The sequence below is a fragment of the Ammospiza caudacuta genome, chromosome 20 (genome assembly GCF_027887145.1).
Source record: "Ammospiza caudacuta isolate bAmmCau1 chromosome 20, bAmmCau1.pri, whole genome shotgun sequence".
NCBI classification, from domain to species: Eukaryota; Metazoa; Chordata; class Aves; order Passeriformes; family Passerellidae; genus Ammospiza; species Ammospiza caudacuta.
The window spans coordinates 5,336,013-5,356,799 of NC_080612.1; the positions used below are offsets into that span (position 1 = coordinate 5,336,013).

Consider the following 20,787-nt stretch of genomic DNA (forward strand, 5'->3'; position numbering starts at 1 on the left):
GATTGCTGCTTTTCACACAGAATCTCTTGTTGTCAGTGCCCTGTGGAGATCACTCATTGTGACCCGCCCAGGGCAGGGGCACCTGGAGCAGGTGACACAGGAGGGTTCAGGTGACTTTGGCATTTTCCAGGGCAGCAGGAGTCCGAAAAAGGACAACCATTAACAAAGGATTAACCCTTAAAAGCAATAGCCTGTTGCATATTCATACACTTCATACATGATGCATAAATTCCATTCAAACACAGGATTCTGTCTGGTCAGTGTCAGCTTCTTCCTCTGAATTCCAACAGCGCCTTCGAGGCAGGAGGAAGTTCATTTCTCCTGATAAGTGGCAACAAATTCTCTTTCTCTGAAAGATTCGGGTGCCCTGTGGCTGCTCTCTCACTGTGAGTCCTTTCTTTAAAAAAAGTACCCTACATAGCATAGTTTCTATATTAACATTTTTTATAGCCTAAAACTATATTTAACACAGTATTTAAGAGAATTAATAGTGCATTACTTTCTAACACTACACATATAATATTCATTTTAATATTTGCAAAAACCAATCATGTTCTATTCTTGTTGTAGTTCATATTTCTCAAGTCCCACACTGTACCAAGCTGTTCTCCTCTGCAGCACAATTCTTCATGTGTCTTCTCAGGGGCTCCTCCTGGGCTCTCGACCCACCCCTATTTATTCCAGTTACCTTCACGAGCTACAGCTGCTCCCCAACTAAGGACTTCGCAGCTGTAGCTCGTTTGGAGTAACTAGGACCCACACACAGATCTTACAGGGACTCTCTCCACAAGGATCCACTTATTTAATACATAGATCTTACAATACATAGATCTTAACAGGGACTCTCTCCATAACATTACATATATTCAAGCCCCCACACAATCATAAAATACACATTTTTCACATCCAGAGAGAGACACTCCGCGCTCTCCCTGCACAAGTCTGTCCCAGTGCTCTGCCACGCTCATGTCAAGGAGTTTTTCTCATGTTGAGGTGAAATTTGTCGTGTGGCCTTCACTCTTCATCCTGTCACTGGGCACCACTAAAGAGTCTGGCACCGTCCTATTGGCACCTCTTGGGGATACATCTATGAATTAATGAGATCTCCCCACAGAACCGGGCTCGGGTGCCGCTCTCTCCCCGGGATCGCTGTCCCCAGCCCTCGCTGTCCCCCCGGGTCCCCTCACCGGCCCCGTCGCTGTCCCGGGAGCCGCCGGGCCGGGCTTTGCGGCACTGGCGCTTTGCGGCGGTGTGGCTCAGTGTCGCTTTGCGGCGGTGTGGCTCAGTGTCGTTTTGCGGCGGTGTGGCTCGGTGTCGCTTTGCGGCGGTGTGGCTCGGTGTCGCTTTGCGGCGGTGTGGCTCGGTGTCGCTTTGCGGCGGTGTGGCGCGGTGTCGCTTTGCGGCGGTGTGGCGGCCCCGCGCTGACAGGTGCGGCGGGCGGGAAGTTGCTGACTAAGGCGGGCCGGGCCGGGCGGGGAGCGGCGGCGGCACCGGCGGCGGCACCGGCGGCGGCGGCTGCGAGCGGCTCCCGAGCGGCTCATGGGGACGGCGGCGAGCCACAGCAGCGAGGAGGAGGAGGAGGGCGCCGAAGAGGGCATGGAGGGGGCGGCCGGCGCGCCCCAAGCCGGCGCGGCCGCTCCGGCGCTGCCGCCGGCCGAGGTGCTGCTGGAGCAGGCCCGGCTGCGGGAGGCCACGGCGCGGCTGCGGGAGGCGGCCCTGCCCGAGCCGCTCGTGTCGCGGCACCACAGCGCGCTGGTGCGATGGCTGGAGGAGCGGCTGAGCCGCGGCGACGAGGCCGTGAGCCTGGAGCAGTTCTGCGAGGTGCTGGAGAGCGTGTCCCGGCTGGCGGCCGGATCCCGCGGCGAGAGCGAGGAGGTGAGAGCGGCCGGGAGCCGCGGGGAACGGGAACGGCTCGGGCAGGGAGGAACCTTGGGGACCGTCCCGTTCCAGCCCCTGCCACGGGCAGGGACACCTTCCAACAGAGCGGGTTGAGCCGTCCAGCCCGGCCTTGGGCACTGCCGGGGATGGGGATCCCTCCGGGGATCCGCCTGTCCGGGCGGGGGGGTGATCGGCACCGGGGGAACCTCGGGGTGCTGCTGGGGGTCGGTGTCCCCGAGCCCGGCTCCGTGGCCATCCACACAACCCTGGAGACCCCGGACGCGCGTCCTGGTACGTGGGGAGGGCCAGGCCAAAGGGTTCTGCTGCTGCTGCTGTTGATGGACAGCCTGTCAGCTTCCAGATAGCCCTCTAAAAAAAACTTATGTCAGTTATCAGTGATCATGCTCAGCGGCCACTGAAGAATAAAATGGGTTTTTACAGCAATATTTCTGCTGCTGGTGCCGCTGAGAGCTGCAGGTGTGGGGGGAACACGGGTAGGAAATCCTGCCTGAGTAATTCCTCTTGATACTTATTAGCGTTATCAGCGAGTCAAAGTTTACCACGCTGGAGTTTATTGTAGCTTTTTAAAAGCATCAGTGAAATTGTCAACCGTTTCTTTTATTGTAAAGTAGGACTTTTGGAAAACTTGTAAGGAAGTGATGTAACGGAGATCCCCTTCCACAGGCAGAAGGTGTTATGGTCAGTATTTAATGGTTGAAGAGAGTAGTTTTCCTTTCTGCTGGGATTTCTAGTTTTCCCCTTCTGTGGGAAATGACATGGAGAATTTAATGTGTAGCACACTTTAGCTTTGCTCTGTAGCAATCCAAACTGCAGCAGAACACCCTGTTGGGAATTCCACACTCACTTGAGAAAGTGGCTGTGTCTGAATTCCTGAGTGCAAGCAGTTCCTGAGCTCAGCAGTCACTTCCTGCTGGCTTTGTTGTGCTCCCGAGCAGCAGAACAACTGTGTAAACTGTTAAATCACACACACACGCCTCAGATCGGTGCTGACAGGTGAACAAGGCTTCTGGAAACTGGAAGGAGATTCATTTCATGTGCAGATAGGTGTGTTTTCACCAGACTGGTTTAAGTAGCTCGGTGAAATGCTGCCTCCACTTGCAGTCCTTCACAAGAACAGCCAGTAACGAGCACATCTTCATTTGTAACAGCAGCAAGGCTGAAATGGGTCCATTAGGGCTCTTCCTTTGGCACAAACAGCTGGGCTTTGTGGGCTGCAGGAATATTTTGAGGATTGTCTGTATTTCACGTCCTCCTCTGCATGAGGAATCTATTTGTTTTGGTTTCATTTCCTGCTCCAGGGAGCGGGGAAAAAGTTTGTCACAGGATTCAGCGTGCCACGGATGTGTGGTCACATCTGCCCTGCAAAGCTGAGATGTTGAGAGTTCTGTGGAAAACCTTGATGTCATCATTTCTGGCACTAACCCATCAGCTGTGCTGTTTGAGCTTTCCTCTCACACTGAGGAGTCAGTTTAGGGGTGGCAGCTCCATAGGTTTCACCTTTTCATGTCTCTGGGGTCCTGTCTGGCACAGCCCAGGTTTGATCTTCTCAGTGCAGGGCTTTGGGCACAGCCTTCAAATGTTTTATGAACAACGTTTAAATGCAAAATCTGTGTTCTGTATGAACTGAACGTCTGAATCCTTCTTGGTACTGCTTCAGCAGTTGTCATGTCATGTACCCATTAATGCTGCAGTTCTGCTGAGAGCAGAGGGTGAAACATGAAGTGCTCCCAGGTCACCTTTCAGATACCTTGTTGTGCCATCCAGCTCCTGAGCTGTGAGATGAGGGGCTGATTTTTCCATGTGTCATATTTCCAAGCAACCCTCTCACCCATCATTTCCTAAGGAAGATGTTTCTCACATGCTTCTTCATGTTCAGGGTTGAACTGTGTGGAGTTACTGCATTTCTTTAGGAGCATGATGAGCTGGGTTGTGTAAGGCTGCTGCTGAATTGTCTCATGTCCAGTCCTGCACACAGCTCAAAAATTCTTTGAGTACTGGTTGACACTCTCTTTTTTCCCCCCACTGTTTTCTTCCCCCGTTACGTAGGACAGCAGTGGAAATTATGTATGGTTTTTATCAAACACAGAGTTTACGTTATAATGAACAGTTAATAATTTTAGAGTTCTAGGTTTGGTGCAATCTCCTGAGATCAGAGGAAGAGTTTAAAAATAAGATAACACAATACTGCATTAAGCTGTGAAGAAAAGCATATATGTAGTAATCCCTCCTTATGTGAGAGTATAAAAATTTGTTTAACATAGGTGTCAGCAGATTCAGCCTTGTTGCCTTGTGTTTTACTGTCACCAGTAACATCACAAAACTTGTGCAATTTGTAGTTTAGCAATTGTGCAGCTTCACTTCAGGTATGAGAAAAAATGGTGAGAATGGTGTGGTGTGAAACTGTACATTGAATTGTTTTGGCAACTGAGCTATGTCTGTTAGAATGAATTCCCTCTGGCTTGTTGTCCTCAAGCAAAGGTGTTGGGTTTTTGTTTTGGGACCTGCCCAGTGCCTGGGCTGGGCTGGCCCTGGTGCCTGCTGGATGCTCAGCACCAGCTTTGCTGCTCAAAATAATTGTTTAAAGGTGCTCATTATTAGCTTGGGTTCAGCTCTGTGTATAATAACACTCTAAAGTTTCCAAGCTCAAATGCAGCTCTGTGCCACACAAGTGCCATGAGAGCTTTAGTCAGCTAAAACTATGTTTCAATTCTGTTGTCTTGTGAGGACTTTGCTCTCATTTTACTGCTGTAATTATGCCATGGTTAATTGGCAGGTTATTTTGAGCTAATCATTTCAGGCTGCTCCTCTCTAGGATAGCACTGTTAATGGCACATCAGGTCTGATGACCAGGGAGCAAACCAAGAGAGGGAAGCAGGAACTTCCTCCTGAGCAGCAGCAAGCCCTTGACTCAGACTCCTGTGAGATCATCTGTCCTCAGAGACCAGATTTGCTTGGTTTGTGTGGCTCAGCTTGGAATACAAAGTCCAGGGCAGGGAGACTCAAGTCTTGCTTGTAAAGAAATATCTTTTGTAAGTGCATTCCCAATTTATATGAAAAAGGTGCGTGTTCCTGAAATACTGGATTCCTCTTTTGGAACAAATTCCATTTTTAGCAGTTAAACATAAATTTGTTTCAAAATTAAATCTAATTGTGAAAATATAGCCAGATTTTAATAGTAGTGTGTCACTGAATCATGAGTTGTCTGAAATAGCTAGTTAAAGTAAGTTACATTTATGAACTTAGTTCTGATTTACAGGCTCAGCTGAATTAAAATACTTTGTACATTTGTTAGTTCAAAGTTGTGAAATGCTGTGTGAGTTACTTCTTGTACATGCTCAACACAACTTTTTATATTCAAATTTTTATTAAGATCAAAGTTAATAAAGCTGCCAGTGGTTCTCTTCAATAAAAAAATCCCAACCCTTTTCTAACTCTCTCCTTTGTTTTCAAAAACACTGAGACAAACTATATTAAACTGATCTTTGGTGTAGGAGGACAGTTTATGGAAGGAAAAATCAAATAAAAAAATATTACTGTTCTTAGGACAATTTCTTGAATAAAGAAACTATGTAAGCCCTGGAGGAATGTGAGTGGATGCAGTGAGAGAGGGATGCAGCAGTGATGAGTAATGGAAGGTGTGGCTTTTGGAACCAAACCACCCTTCAGCTGAGGAGCTTTTTGCTAAGCAAATCTTACCTTCCTTCCAGTCCCAGCTACCCCTGGATGGATCCTGCTGATTCACTGGTGGTTGTGATGGGCTGTCTCCACCTGAGCATGACTTTTATAGCAAGGCAGTGCAAATACCCTCAAACTTGCTAAACACTGCAGATTTCCAGCCAGCCTGCTTCCTGTTACCATGAATCCAATACTTTGGGGAATGGATTCTTTTGATTTTGTTTTACCAGTGTTGCAACGTTTGTTGCTATGGTTTCTATGAAATATCTTGCTTTAAGGAAATATGCTGAAATAAATTATTTTGGTTACTCTTCAGGCCTTTGCACAATTTGATGCTGAAGGAGATGGCACTGTGGATGTGGAGAATATGCTGGAGGCTCTCAAGAATTCTAGTGGAGCAAATCTTCAGGGAGAGCTGAGCCATGTAATCAGGCAACTGCAAGCTTGTTCACTGGTGCCAGGTATGAGAGCAGAGTGTTGGAACAAAAGGGTTTCCCAAGCCCAGCCCCATAAAAAAGGTGCTGCTTCAATAAATTGCTTTAATAGCATTGCTTGTCCTAATCTTATCAAAACCATTCTCCAGAAGGTTCTTGGTTCTTTAGTGTCAAGCAAGTGGAGTTGTAAATTAAACATTTCCCAGAATTGCATGCAGAACTTCCTTTCACAAATAACCACTGTTTCCTTCTGTGTGTCACTGGGGAGTGTCTTACCCCTATTTGGTTCATCTCACAGACAGAAAATTCAGAATTTTGGTGAGTGCCCAGCTAATGCAGCCTTGTACTTGGTAACTGGAGGAATAAATCCTCCATGGAGTCTATTCCAGGGGATGAGTCACATATTTTATTATTATTATTATATTGTTATTCAGCATTTGAAATCCTGATAAAACATGATTCAGGTTTTATGGTTTATAGTTCAGAAAGTGCCAGTTTCCAGAATTTGATTTCTGGGATAAGTGTCAGTTACTGGCTTTCCTTCCAAGCATTTGATGATAAGTGGCTAAAGAGGATTTGCCTTAAAGGATCAGACAAGAAACACTAGAATTTGCTGCAGAGAATTTAGAGGGGGGGAATTACAGAGTGCTGTTCTATGCATGTACATGCACTGGCATTCAGGTACCAGTGCTCAGGAGCTGACATTTCTCATCAAGCTTGTGGAAAGCATTGGGAATAATCCACAATTCCAAAGGGAAAAGCTCAGTGTAGCTCAGGGTGAGTGAGCTACAAGTAGAGAACCAAGTAGCAACTGCTTCACTTAGATTTTGAAGGTAAGGGTTTGGGGCAGCAAAATAAACATGAGATTTTTGGTAATTGTTTTGAATACCTTCAGGTATTTCAAGTCACTGGCAAAAATATTTCCCTGCTGTAGAGGTTGCAGAGTTGAGCTCCATCCTCTGATAGTTTTCCATCCCTCTCATGCTGTGGTGCCTGAGGAAATGCTGTCTCTCTCTAGGGTTCATCGATATATTTTCTGAGTCCAAAGAGCGCCTGGGCCTTCACGCCTCGATGATCCTGAGGTTCCTGCACAGGAACCGCATCTCCAGCACTGCCATCCCCTACCCCGTGCTGGAGTACTTCAACAACATCTGCACCATGCGCTCCTCCGTGCTCAAGGACTCCCTGGATCGGCTGCTCCTCAAGGAGAGAGGTGTGCAGTGCTTCCCTTCTTTTGCAGGGTGTGAGAAACAGGCTACAGATAAAATGAAAAGCTTTCTTGACTATTATGAAGTTGATCTGTGTGCTTCTGTGGATTTTTGTTGGTTTCTTAAAGCACATAAATGATTTTCTGAATTACTCAGCAATCTGAGTAACACTCTGGAATGTTCTTATCTTTCTCCTGGCCTGTTTCAGAATCGATGGTTACTCATTTGTGATATTCTGTGTTCAGTCAAATATCTCTACTAGTTGCTAGAAACTTAGTTTCCATGTGAAGGTGGATGTTTATGGAGTTGACTGTTCAGTACTAAAAGATACTTTATCATTTTTGGCTGGAGGTGATTAATCTTATACTGTATCTCTGATGGGACTGGCCTGGTCCCTACAGGGAGGGCTCCTTTTCTTTACAGCTTGACTAGATATTTTCAGATTTCTGCACTTCTATTGAAACAGATCAAGTTACATGGGAAAGAGAGTGCTTTGTCCTTTCCCTCAAATACATGAATTGAAGTTTTCTCCATTGTAATTTATTTTGCCTTTCATCTGTTTGTATTTGGGTACAAAAATAATAAAGCAGTGTTGAAGCCAGTAATGAAAGGGGTAGATAAAGGCTATTGAACTCCAGGGAATGGAGTTGTTTTCATACAGAGAGTGGTAGATGAAGATTATTGCAATTTCTGAAATGAAACTTTGCTGTCTCCTAGTTCCTGTCAGAAACATTCCTTCAGGGGCTGTGTTCTGTGCCAACAAGTTCATCTGTGTGAGATCATTCTTACAAAGGTATAACAACACTCAAAACAGGCCAAAGAAAAATATTCTGAGTTTCTTTGCAGAATACCCCAGTGATCTGAATGGTAACCAGGAGTCAGACAAGCTGAAGTCTGTCACAAAGTGCTACACACACATCGAGACCTCCTCCAATTCCGCCGATATCGACAAGATGACGAACGGGGAAACCTCGTCCTTCTGGCAGTCAGATGGGAGTGCCCGCTCCCACTGGATCCGGTGAGCCCAGGGCTGGGGGATCAGGGCTGGGGGGAGCTCAGGGCTGGGGGGAGCTCAGGGCTGGGGGGGATCAGGGCTGGGGGGAGCTCAGGGCTGGGGGGAGCTCAGGGCTGGGGGGAGCTCAGGGCTGGGGGAGCTCAGGGCTGGGGGGAGCTCAGGGCATGGGGAGATCAGGGCTGGGGGGAGATCAGGGCTGGGGGAGATCAGGGCTGGGGGGGATCAGGGCTGGGGGAGCTCAGGGCATGGGGTGCAAAGGGCTATGGGGAGCAAAGGGCTATGGGGAGCTCAGGGCTGGGGGAGCTCAGGGCTGGGGGGAGCTCAGGGCATGGGGTGCAAAGGGCTATGGGGAGCAAAGGGCTATGGGGAGCTCAGGGCTGGGGGAGCTCAGGGCTGGGGGAGCTCAGGGCTGGGGGGAGCTCAGGGCTGGGGGGATCAGGGCTGGGGGGAGATCAGGGCTGGGGGAGATCAGGGCTGGGGGGGATCAGGGCTGGGGGAGCTCAGGGCTGGGGAGCTCAGGGCTGGGGGGGATCAGGGCTGGGGGGAGCTCAGGGCTGGGGGGAGCTCAGGGCTGGGGGGAGCTCAGGGCTGGGGGGGATCAGGGCTGGGGGGGATCAGGGCTGGGGGGGATCAGGGCTGGGGGCAGCTCAGGGCATGGGGAGCTCAGGGCTGGGGGGAGCTCAGGGCATGGGGAGCTCAGGGCTGGGGGGAGCTCAGGGCTGGGGGGGATCAGGGCATGGGGAGCTCAGGGCCTTGGGCTCACAGCCGGGGGGTGGGCTGGATTGATCCTGCCTCAATGCCAGGCTGCTCCATGGCTCCCCTCCTTAGCTGGGCAGGAGGGAGAAAAGGTAACAAAAGGCTCTTGGCTCAAGGGCAGGGAGAGCTCTCTCACCAGCTACCATCACAGACTTGATTGAGGGAATTTATTAAATCAGGGTGGGGTTAGGAGAAACAAAAGCAAATTTTCTTCCCAGGCTTAGAGAAAAAGGGAAGAGAAGTTATCTCCTCCCCTCCAAAGGCACAGGGGGATGGGGAGTGTGGGCTGCACTCAGTTCATCACATGCTGGCTCTGCCACTCCTTCCTCCTCAGGGGCAGGACTCCTCACTTGCTTCCCTGCACCAGTGTAGGGTTCCTTCCATGGGAGACAGTTCCCCTCAAAGTGCTCCAGTGTGGGTCCTTACAAAATCACAGAATACTGAGTTGGAAGGGACCCCCAAGGACTGTCAAGTCCAGACCTTATGTGAGTGGCCCCTATGGGGCTCAGTCCTTCAGGAAGAGGCTGCTCCAGCATGGATCCCCCATGGGACCACAAATCCTGCCAGCAAACCTCCTCCAGTGCACACTACTCTCCCCATGGGGACAAAGGTCCAGCCTCCAGCAACTTCTCACACCCTGTAGGCCCCCCAGTCTTAAAACCTTGTCACACAAACCCAATACAGGTGTAATTGAAAACAGCTGGGTTAAAAGCAGAAGTCAGTAATCTCTGCATAAAATTTAAAATTTGACTGCCAAATAAAAGGTCACATGTAAAATGCCTGTATCTGCTGTGGTGACACGCAGTCTTGTTGTATAGTGAAGCTTTCCAAGCTGTAATACAGATGCAGTGTTTGGTACTTGAATAGAAACATTCTGCCACTGTCCAGGAAGTTCCATGAAACAAAAATGCTCAATGAAACAGAAATATTTAGTGGGTTTTTTCAGTGTTAGATCTTAGAATGTGTGCTTCAAAGAAAAAAAAAATCTCATTTTGGTCATTATTAACATTGCATTTTTATTCCTGAGGAATGAATTCTCAGTTGAAAATATAAATAGAAAATTCTAGAGTCTCTCAGAGGAAACTGTTCTCTAAATCAGTTTTTTTTAACGCGTTCACCATGGTATGGTTAAGAACACGTGTGAAGCATTGGGTAAATTTCAGATGATTTATTTGTGTTTGTAGAGGAGTAAAATGAGTGAATAATAATATAATATCTCTTATATATGCACATGTATAATATTATGGTAAATAATAATAAAAGCACGGTGCTTGACTTAACTTCTCTTTTCAAGAACCATTTTCTCTTTTTTGCTTTGCAGTTTAAAGATGAAACCAGATGTGGTTTTGAGACACCTGTCCATTGCAGTGGCAGCTAATGACCAGAGTTACATGCCACAGCAGGTCACAGTGGCAGTGGGGAGGAATGCCAGCAGTCTCCAGGAGGTCCGAGATGTTCACATTCCAAGCAATATCACTGGCTACGTAACTCTGTTGGAAAACGCTAACATTAGTCAGATGTGTGAGTCAATAAAGATACCATTGGGATTCTGCTTTGGTGCTTTTTGCAAGGTGAAAGGTTGGGTAGATTATGGAGAAATGTGTGGAAGTGTCATTCATCAGGGGTGACACTTTGGGCCTTGTGCTTGGGTCAGAGGAATTGTTTTAATTCTGGTTTAATTTCTAGCCTGTAAGAGAGTTTTCCAAGCCTTTCTTGTGGTCTCTGTAGTGTGGGCTAAGGGTTGAAGAGAGAAAAATTACTGAAGATGCAATTTTAGCCTTTCAATGTGAAAACATGGGGCAGTTTCAAAATATCCTTGCTTGCAGAGTGAAAGCATATGTTGGTTTATAGTATCTAGCAAAAAATCTGCTTTTTTTTTCGGTACTGAAATTCTGAAGTTGCTCCAATGTAAGGCAGGTTTTATGCTTTTAAATAGTGTTATTTTTGATTCTGGTAGCTCTGTGGGTGCTATATTGGAATCAATCAAGAAAAACTGCTCCTTCCTAAGATGGTTTCTGCACCTTCAGAAATTTTGTCCCTTCAGTTCCAAAAGATGTTTTTCCCTGAGAGGAGCTTTCACTGCCACAGAAGTGGGCAGCAAGGATGTTGTTCCTCAGAAGTAATGAGGACAATGCCATCTGTGCAAAATGGTCAAGAACTTGTGTGAAAATTTTGATGTAACTTTAAACTTTGCTCCTTTTCCGTATTATCTCCACAACCACTTGCTTCCAAGACACTTCCTATGTATCTAGGTAGGAAGGTACTGGTGAAATAATCTATTTGCCACTTTGAGGATATTTTATTACATTTTTTCCTAGTTTCTAGCCATAGAATCTGTAATGGATGCAGAGGTTGTTGATGGAAAGGCTAAATTTTGAGATCAGAGGGTGTGTGCTTGTCCATATCAAGCAGCGCTGTTCCATTACTTTTCCAAGAGCTCCCGCGCTAATTCAATATTTAAAATATCTATTCTTCTAACTCTAATCTAGCAGAAGAAATGGGAAAAAAAATTCTGATTTGTTTTTTTGACAGATGTACAGATAAACATCAAGCGTTGCCTTAGTGATGGCTGTGACACCAGGATCCACGGGCTGCGGGCCGTGGGCTACCAGCGCGTGAGGAAGGTGGGAGTGTCCGTGTGTGACGCCTCGGCCATCTGGTACTGGTCCCTGCTGACCTCTCTGGTGACAGCTTCCATGGAAACCAACCCAGCATTTGTTCACACCATTCTACAGAATACTCAGTGAGTACCAAACTTACATGGGGTGTGATTTGAGCTACTTGGTATTTTTGAAAAAAAATAAACTCGCGGCTTTAGGAAGCGATCTGTTGTAGGTGGCTGGTTTCTACTCCATTCAGGTGTTTAAACAGCTTTTTCTGTCTCATTGTTCAGGTGTTTAAACAGCTTTTTCTGTCTCATTGTTCAGGTGTTTAAATAGCTTTTTCTGTCTCATTGTTCAGATTTTTTATGCTTTTCTTCTGTACATTTCCATGTATTAGAACAAGTGTTGACTGTTTCAATTCAACAATTCTCTTGGCTGTTTCATCTAATCTAGATGTTAAACCATGACTTAATGGATTTTAGCTACTTCTTCATTCTTTTAGAAAAGTAGTTCTGGCTTTAGGAAGCAATCTGTTGTATGTGACTGGTTTCTACTCCTTTCATTCAGGTATTTTAACAGCTTTTTCTGTCTCGTTGTTCAGATTTTTTATGTTTTTCTTCTGTTCCTTCCCATGTACTAGAACAAGTGTAATTCTCCTGGCTGTTTCATCTAATCTAGTCATTAAACCACAAATGGATTTTAGCTACTTCTTCATTTTTTTTAGAAAAATACTTGTGGCTTTAGGAAGCAATCTGTTGTATGTGACTGGTTTCTACTCCCTTCAGGTGTTTAAACAGCTTTTTCTGTCTCATTGTTCAGGTGTTTAAACAGTTTTTTCTCTCTCATTGTTCAGATCTTTGATGTTTTTCTTCTATCTATTTTCACATACCAGAACAAGTGTAATTCTTCTGGCTGTTTCATCTAGTCTAGTTGTTAAACCATGACTTAATTGATTTTAGCTACTTCTTCATTTTTTTAGAAAAATACTTGTGGCTTTAGGAAGCAATCTGTTGTATGTGACTGGTTTCTACTCCCTTCAGGTGTTTAAACAGTTTTTTCTGTCTCATTGTTCAGATTTGGATGTTTTTCCTCTATCCATTTGCATGTACTAGAACAAGTGAAATTCTCCTGGCTGTTCATCTAGTCTAATTGTTAAGCCATGACTTAATGGACACTGAAAAATAAATTTTCTACTGATCCATTTACTTGTAATGACTTTGAGCAGCCTAAAATTGATTCATTTTTCTTGTCTGGTATTAACAATCAATAAAATGTACATCTTCCCCTTAGGACTGAAGCTTAATTTAGTTTAATTTTCTGCAGATTTCTACTTGTCATGCATTTTATGGGGATATAGTTGAGTATTTGCACCATCTCCATGCAAATGTTTGCTTGTGGTGGTTGACCATTTTCTGTGTAACGTTTCCTTGTTAGATTGCCAAACTCTTCTGCTGGATGACTTGAAGGATTGGAATCCCAATAAAAGCTCTCCACACCCACATGAGCTTTTACAGAGCTCAGTTAGCACAGTGTCACCACACTGAAGAGCAGGGCTCTCATTAAGTTAATGAATCCTGTAGGCTAAAGTCCACTAAGCCTATCTTTTAATTTATGTTATCTGTGAAATCTCTTCAGAGTTTAGATAGCTTCATACATGCTCATAGTCCCATAGTTGTAGGCTCTGCTGAAACTGAGGGCCTTCAATTTTGGTGAAGTTTAGAGATTTTTTTAGAAATAGAACATGAACACTGAGCTAATAAAGCATTGAAAAAATATTATTATTATTATTATCCTGACTAAAATCATACTTTCAGGAATTAGATTCACTGTTTAGAATTATAAAGCAGAAACCCCAAACTTTAGAATTGGATGGAATAACTGTAATACTGAAAGCTTTAGTATTGAATAGAATAATGTTGGTGAAACTGCTTGAGAATTCGTAATTTCAGGGGTTATCACAATAGCTTTGGGAATTCAGAATAATTCTGATTTGAGCTAACAACTGTCTCTCTTAGTTTCTCTTATTCTTCTGAGGGAATTTCAAATCAATTTTCCCTTTGTTCACAGGCTCTTGCTCAATTCTGGACCAATTTAAAATGAAGCAATGCTTGGATACTAAGCTATTTCTAATGCTGTCACAGATTTAATTTAAAACTCCTTGATATGTTTGTCTCATTAAATCTGAGATTGAGACTAGATTCAAGATTACCCAGCAGTCATTGAACTTTCCCTGCCTAGAATGCAATACTGTTGTTCCCTTTTGAAGAGAATCTCTGTGTAAATAGATTTAGTGCACTCAGAAGCAATTTGCAGAGACCTGCCCACATGAAGATTCAAGCCTCTCATTCACATTAGGAAGCTCTTTTCTCCTATTCTGCCTGGTTTCCTGACATTATGTTTTATTTTTTCCTAGGAAAGCATTGCAGCACATGCCACCTCTATCCCTAACCCCAGGCTCCACAGATTTTTCAAGCTTCTTATCACCAAATGTTTTGGAAGAAGTAGATAGCTTCCTTATCAGAATAACAAGGTGAGCTTGTGTGGTTGATTCAGTGGGAAGTGGTTTGGAAGAGTGCAAATCAAATTTTTACATCTTTACTCACATGCTCTTTTTAAAGTATCATGAAAAATACAAATGCACCAACAAACATGCACCTGGGAGGTTCTGTGGCAGTTTGTCTTTATTGAAAAACAGAATGTCCCAGTTTTTCTTTTCACACTGTTGCTGTTTTTCCTCCCAGTTGTTGTACTACCCCAGAGGTGGAGCTGACACTCCTGGCCTTTGCCTTAGCCCGGGGCAGTGTTGCCAAAGTGCTGAGTTCCCTCTGTGCCATCACTGATCACCTGGACACTCCATACAAGGCTTCCTCCCTGATCTCCTCCATGGCAGCAGTCAGACAGAACCTGCTCTATAAATATGGTAATGCAACAATCCTGCATCCTTCACAGCCTTAAGCCAACATACAGCTTTGAGTTGTTCCACTTGGTGGGTTTTAAAATCATCCAAACCTTCTTAATTAAAAACTGGCACTGAAATCACAACCTAGCAGCTGAACTACCCAAAAAGTTGGTGATTGATCAGCTTTTTGTAATTAAAGAGTTAAACCAAGAGAGAAAAGATGAACTTTGTAGATCATGGCCCCTGTATCAGCATGGTGATGATGGTGTTTGTGTGGCTTAAAAGGGAAATGACAGGAAGCATTTTTCTTCTTCCAGTAAAACGTTTGTGTGACTGAGCCTCTGTGAGTGCTCTCTCCTGCAGGCATGTACAAATTTAAGATGCATTTTAAATGTAATGCCATTAGCATCTCTCTATGGTTCTTCCTTTTTTTTTTTTCACTTTTATAAGATGAGTTAAAATGAAGTTTTTATAATCTGAGTGTTTCATGAATGTAAAGCTGTTCATGGTCTGGCATGAGGTGGTGATTTTGCTGTATTTGCTGGACTTGTTTGATAAATCTGTATTTTCTCAGGTATCAACTGCTGAGATACTCATTAGTCTCTCATGAAGAATTCATGAAGACCCTTTATTTGCCTTTTAGTCTGTTTCTTCAGTACTTCTTGTCTTGTGCCAAAGAACACATGGATTATTTTATAATTATTGATGTTTATTTTCAAAAATTTTAAAATTGTTTCGTTTTCCCTAGAGTAACTAATGCCTTTTGTAAGACAAGTGATTTTCCATAGACTGTGAATTCCAAAGTGTGGCAACAGTTAAAGAAACATTAATTGTCATGAACTGCATTGTCCTTGTGTCTGTATCTAAAACTCCAACTACTTTAGATTAATGTATCTCTTATATTCCAGTTTCCCTTCCCTTTTTTGGGTCTGACAGTGGTAAAAATCTCATAGTATTTTTTTCCCATATCTTTTTCTGAACAAAGAACTATGAAAAATCTATTTTACCATTTTAAATGGATTTGATATAAACCTGTTGATTTTTTTGTCTTAGGAAAGCCTTTAAGACTCACTCTGCAAGCATGTGATGTAAAGGGAAAAGAAGATAAATCAGGGCCTGAAAACCTCCTTGTGGAGCCATGGACTGGGGATGGTAAGAGCCTGGACTTAAAATCCATAATATTAGAATCAGAAAATCATTTCAGTTAGATGATTCCAGCAAACATAATGATTGTTAACAATGCTGTGGTGGTGTTCCATATTTACTTGTATATATTTGTTTCTTTATAGTTTTATGCTATGGAAGATTTGTAATTAAAAAAAGTAAACTAACAAACAAGAACCCAAACTAAAACAGTATATAAATTCGATTTTGCAACACTGTAGATTTCTCATAAAGCAATTTATTGTCAAAACAAGCCAACCAAACAAAAAGATTGGATTTTGGAGAGAGTTGTTAATATTCTATGTGAAGTCAGCAGTGAGCTGTCACAGGGAATATTCTCCTAGAGCAAAACTTTGTGGGTTGAAGTCATGAATCACTGTTAGTTTTCCAAATATTGATGGGAGACAGTTTGTAGATATCATTGAAATTCTCACTGCATGTACCTATTAATTCTCTCTTAAAGCCTCTCTTTGTTAATGCAATGCTTTTATGTACTGGATGCAACCTAAACAAAGAGATTTGTGTTTCTTGACCTCCTTTTTAAGTGAAATGCCACCTAATCTTTTTTTTTTAATAGTTTATTGTCTTGTGCAGTGCTACTGGTAAATGAAAGCCATTGTGACAGAAAATCAGGCACTTTCTAAATGCTTATTTTACACCTCTCTTAGTTCATGTGCATTATTTGGGTTTATTCTTTAGTTATTTTGTGGCTTGTCTGCTGTTGTTTTGTGGGTCACAGTTTGGGGAACTATTCACTGAGTTCAGTGAATACAGCCACAAGCCAAAGTAATATTTAGGAATTACTAATAAACTTTAATAAAAAAATATTCTTGAAGCTCCTGCAGATATTGCAGTGCCCAGAGAGATACTGGAGAGTGCTGTGTAAAATACAATCTTTTAAGTAGTCCCTTTTATTTGGAAGCATTTGTTAATGAGCATTTCACTGGAAAAGCTTTGTGGTTTTGTTTCCCCCCCTTCATCCCACAGTCCCAGTATTTTCTTTCTAACCCTTGCACTCATCCAGACTCCTTCTGTTCCCACTGCTGCTTTAGGTTTTCTTACTGAAACTGGGAAAACCAGAGCAAGTATCATTCTTTCTACTGGAACTGAATCTTCATTTCAAGTGACACAAATTAGAATAAAGGTATGTAGCTTTTGAAGTAGAAGACTTACTTTTTCCCCCTAGTGGTGGAATTGAATTTGGATATTTTTTAATATGAACTGAAATTTAAATTCATTATGAAATACTGTTATTTTAGAGTTTTTCTTCAGTGTAAGTCAGGGAACTTCAGGAAAAGGATGTCTTTAATTGTTCCAGGGAGCCACAAGCATGTAGTAAAGACATTTATTTTATATTGATTTTATCTGTATCTTGCAATATAGATCTCAAGCCAGAGACTCTTTGGTTTGTGGTTTCTCGCTGAAGTGTATTTATATGCAAGGTCTTTTATCTTATGTTTAAAATAACTTTTTGACTCTGTGAATAGCAGGTGTCAAGATACAAAGCATGTGAGTTCAGACTAAATGGAGGTATTTCAAATTCTGTTTAGAGACACCAGTGTAATTTGCATTTGGTGTGACTGTTGCATGGTTTCAAAAGAAGGTCTTGTGATTAGATCTCATGGCCAAGACAAAACTTCAGTGAGGTTTCTGCAGCTGATTTGCCTTATATACTTAAGGCAAAACTATAGTATTATTTAATTCCTGGAGCAGCAATGCATATTTCTATGTCAAAAACATTTAAACATGACTGTACTTCTGGCAAGTAAATTTTAACTGGAGTTGGAGAGGCAGCTGAGTTGTTTTGCAGTGTAGTGATATTAATAGGGAAACATGATTTTAGTTTTGTTGATTTTTTTAAATGTAAAAGGAAAACAAAATGAGAATTAAAATGTGGAACTATAATATATCTAATTAATACGTGGAATTCTAGTTAATGTAAGGGTGCTGGCAGGGTGATAAATCCAGTAAATAATAACCATGTGCATGATCTCAATTCAGTGCATTACAGAAGCTTTCATAACATTTCTCCAAATGTATTTCATGTTCCTGTGCAATTCCAGAGAGCAGGATTGTCAGGATCTGGTTGCTTTCCACAATTCTTTATTTTCCTGACTGCCCTGTGTGGCTTTGCCCTTCAGGTCCGGCGCGGTGCCATCGGGGCTCAGTGTGGGCTGGTGTTTGCATACAGTGGTGCCTCAGAAAAATTCCATGCTGAGGAGCACTTCAGAAGGTTTGAGAGCTATGACAAATGGAAGCTGAGGGAATTCAAACAGTTTTTAAAAACCAGGTATAAATGGATTTTTGCCATGCATATATGGAAAATTAATGTTATATTTGATTGTTTTGCAATGCTGCTCAAACTACTGAGTTGTTCCAGGTGACTTAAAAATGGGACATCATTTAATTGTTTGATTTTAATGAGCCTCCATTTGATGTGTTGGATGAAATATGCATATAGCTGTTGTTGTCAGCCATTGATTTAAAGACCTGTTATAAAAGGGATATAGCAAAATAAACCTTCTACTTGGGGTGCAGATTAATGGTAACGGAAAATTTTTAATTAAGTTGTGTTGAATCAGTTTTCAGAACTGTTGCTTAGGAGTAAGGGGAGTTTAAGGGGCTCTGACAAAAAAGATTTTCTTGATATTTTTTCTTTTTTTTTTTCTTTTTCCTTGCATGTGATAGTTTTGGGTTTGTGAAACTTTGTGGTGTCTTTCATCTTAATAGCCATAAGATGCTCTATATGTTTTGGTAGAGTATCAACAGCTTTGCAATATTTCTAAATTTTTGTTTACAAAGTGTATTGCATTCTTTTAAACACAGAAGCAGTTGTTCCTGTGATGATTTGGGAGATGATGATCCTATTGGCTGGTTTGAAGTAGAAGAAGAATGGGATGAAGTTGATGTCAAAATGCAGCAATGCAGAGTTGCCCAAGTAAGAACCCACAAAATCCCCTTGGCTCAGTCACAATAAACAGGAGCTCTTTTCTGTGTCAACTGAAATAAACCTAATTCTGTTTTGTGAGGGAGAACTCTGCTGTACAGAGAAAAAAATGAATTGGCTTCTAGTTAAGTGAATATTGAACATTCGTCCTCTGAAATAGTTTCTTTTTCTCTGTATGCATATATATATCTGTAGTTAAGGAGTGCTTCATGATCAAATTTAATGCAAAGCTATGTGATAATGTGCAGATTACTGGTTTTAATATGATTGATGCTTTATTCTGGTATCTAGACTATTTAACTACTGTGTAGTCATAGCATTTATTCTTTCAGAACCAGGTTCTTCAATCCTTGTTTCAGTGGGTAAATAATTATAAAGCATTTCCATCAGTTAGGCTGCTGTCCCTGGAGAATGGAGACTCTTTCATTTTGAGAATGGCAGGAGATGGTTTTGATTTTAAGTGCTTGGTGCGTTTACAGGGAATGTTGCATTTCAGATCATGGTTCTGGAATCAGTTGTTGTAGTTCCCCAGTCCCTCTGCACTGTGGGAATTAAGAGAATTGGTGACATTGTTGTGTCAGCTGGGATTTTTTCTGACTGCTGCAGAGTAACCAGTGCATGTGGATGGCAGGACTTGCTGTTCCTTCAGTTTTATGCTCTGCACCTCACTGAGAACAGACTGATCAAAGTAGGTTCTAAATATTATATATTGATCCTCTGCTTGCTTTTAAAAGCAGTGAATAATTCTTTAACCTGCAAGAATACTGCAGCTGTGGCAGTGAGGAGCAGGGTGTGCAGAGTGAATGAGCTGATAATGCATTGACAAACTTTGCAGGCACCTGTAGAGTTCATAGAACCATTCCTGTGACTTTTTGGAAGCAGGGAGAGATCAAACTTAGCCTGAATCTGAGGCTCAGTATTTTAAACCTCTGGAGGTGATAGACAAGGTATAGGATTAAACGTGGCCCCCGTGGCAGGGGGAAATAACAAGGAGGATTCCATGAATATCAGAAGGCTAATTAATTACTTTATTATACTATATTATTCTGTATTATATTACATCTAAACTGAATCTGCACAAGCACCCAACTCAACTCCACTGTCCAGAATCTCATGACTGTCAGCCCACAGTCCCCACACACACCTGGATTCAATTGGTCAGCGAATCAAAACACTCACGCCAGAATCTAATTACCAATTCCCTTCAGGTGAACAATCTTCCACAATGCATTCCCCTGTGTTGTGAACAACACAGGAGCAGTAAATGAGAAGAATTCTTTTTTCTTTCTCTGAGGTTCAGAGAATGTGAATCCCAGAAATATCCTTGGGAAGTTGTGCCTTGCTTTTCTCTGTGAAGAGAAATGGCCACAACAAGGGACTAAGGCTTCTCTCTTCAATCCTCACCTCTGTGCACTCATGCCTTTTAAAATCCCAATTTGTACCAGCTTTTAAACTCAAATATTGTGCTATTTTTGTATCCATTCAGTACTTGATGATAAAGTTCCTGTGTACAAGACAAGACTCAGCAGAGAGGCTCGGGGTGCAAGGGCTCAGTGTTCTGGGCTACCTGCGGCCCCTGCGGGACGAGCCCTGCAGGACCATGAGCTGCCTGCAGTGCAGGAGAACTGAGGAGGACACAGTTTGTGGCACAACTCTGCTCCTCAAGACACTTCACTTCATCCAGCAGCTGGCACAGGATCTGGTATTTTTATTTCTTAAGGTTTTATAAGCTTCTTTTTGTCAGGCTGAAAGGAATAAGGGTGTGCAAACAGCGGTTGTGAATGGGCGAAGAAAAGTTGGGGTACTCTTAATAAAGGTTAAAAGCATGTTTGGAAAAAATTATTTATGAAAAATAGAATTCTATGTATTTAATTGGAAGTAATAAACCTTTGCTGAAGATTTATTAATTCCAATTAAATTAGATGGAGAGGTAGAGGTTATAAAGTGTTCTGGTGATGGAGAAAAGGGATGGCATCCTAGAGATCCAGAAAGAGGGGAGGATTCTGTGAAGAAGGTTTCAGCATAAACTGCCACATTTAGGCACCAGAATATCCATGAAAAAACTGGAATTCATGTTAACTGCAAATTTATAGGAAAGATGGCTGTGCTTTTCTTTAAGCCCAATGCTTAAAGATTTATGTTTTATAAGTGTGTTCTGTATAGATTTAACTTTCCAATCCTATGTTT

At 42.8% G+C, this 20,787-nt stretch overlaps 1 protein-coding gene across 1 annotated transcript in view; it reads left to right on the forward strand.

Annotated features, from left to right (window-relative positions):
- The first annotated feature begins 1,539 nt into the window (after positions 1-1,539).
- Positions 1,540-20,787, forward strand: part of ZZEF1 (zinc finger ZZ-type and EF-hand domain containing 1) — a 60,471-nt gene continuing 41,223 nt past the window's right edge. Inside the window, exons 1-13 of the mRNA XM_058817616.1 lie at positions 1,540-1,875; positions 5,891-6,035; positions 7,027-7,221; positions 8,063-8,234; positions 10,309-10,508; positions 11,520-11,730; positions 14,004-14,120; positions 14,332-14,510; positions 15,543-15,641; positions 16,706-16,797; positions 17,795-17,943; positions 18,480-18,591; positions 20,087-20,302. Coding sequence (XP_058673599.1) covers positions 1,540-1,875; positions 5,891-6,035; positions 7,027-7,221; positions 8,063-8,234; positions 10,309-10,508; positions 11,520-11,730; positions 14,004-14,120; positions 14,332-14,510; positions 15,543-15,641; positions 16,706-16,797; positions 17,795-17,943; positions 18,480-18,591; positions 20,087-20,302 — 2,223 coding nt within the window. The remainder of the gene's footprint in view (positions 1,876-5,890; positions 6,036-7,026; positions 7,222-8,062; positions 8,235-10,308; positions 10,509-11,519; positions 11,731-14,003; positions 14,121-14,331; positions 14,511-15,542; positions 15,642-16,705; positions 16,798-17,794; positions 17,944-18,479; positions 18,592-20,086; positions 20,303-20,787) is intronic.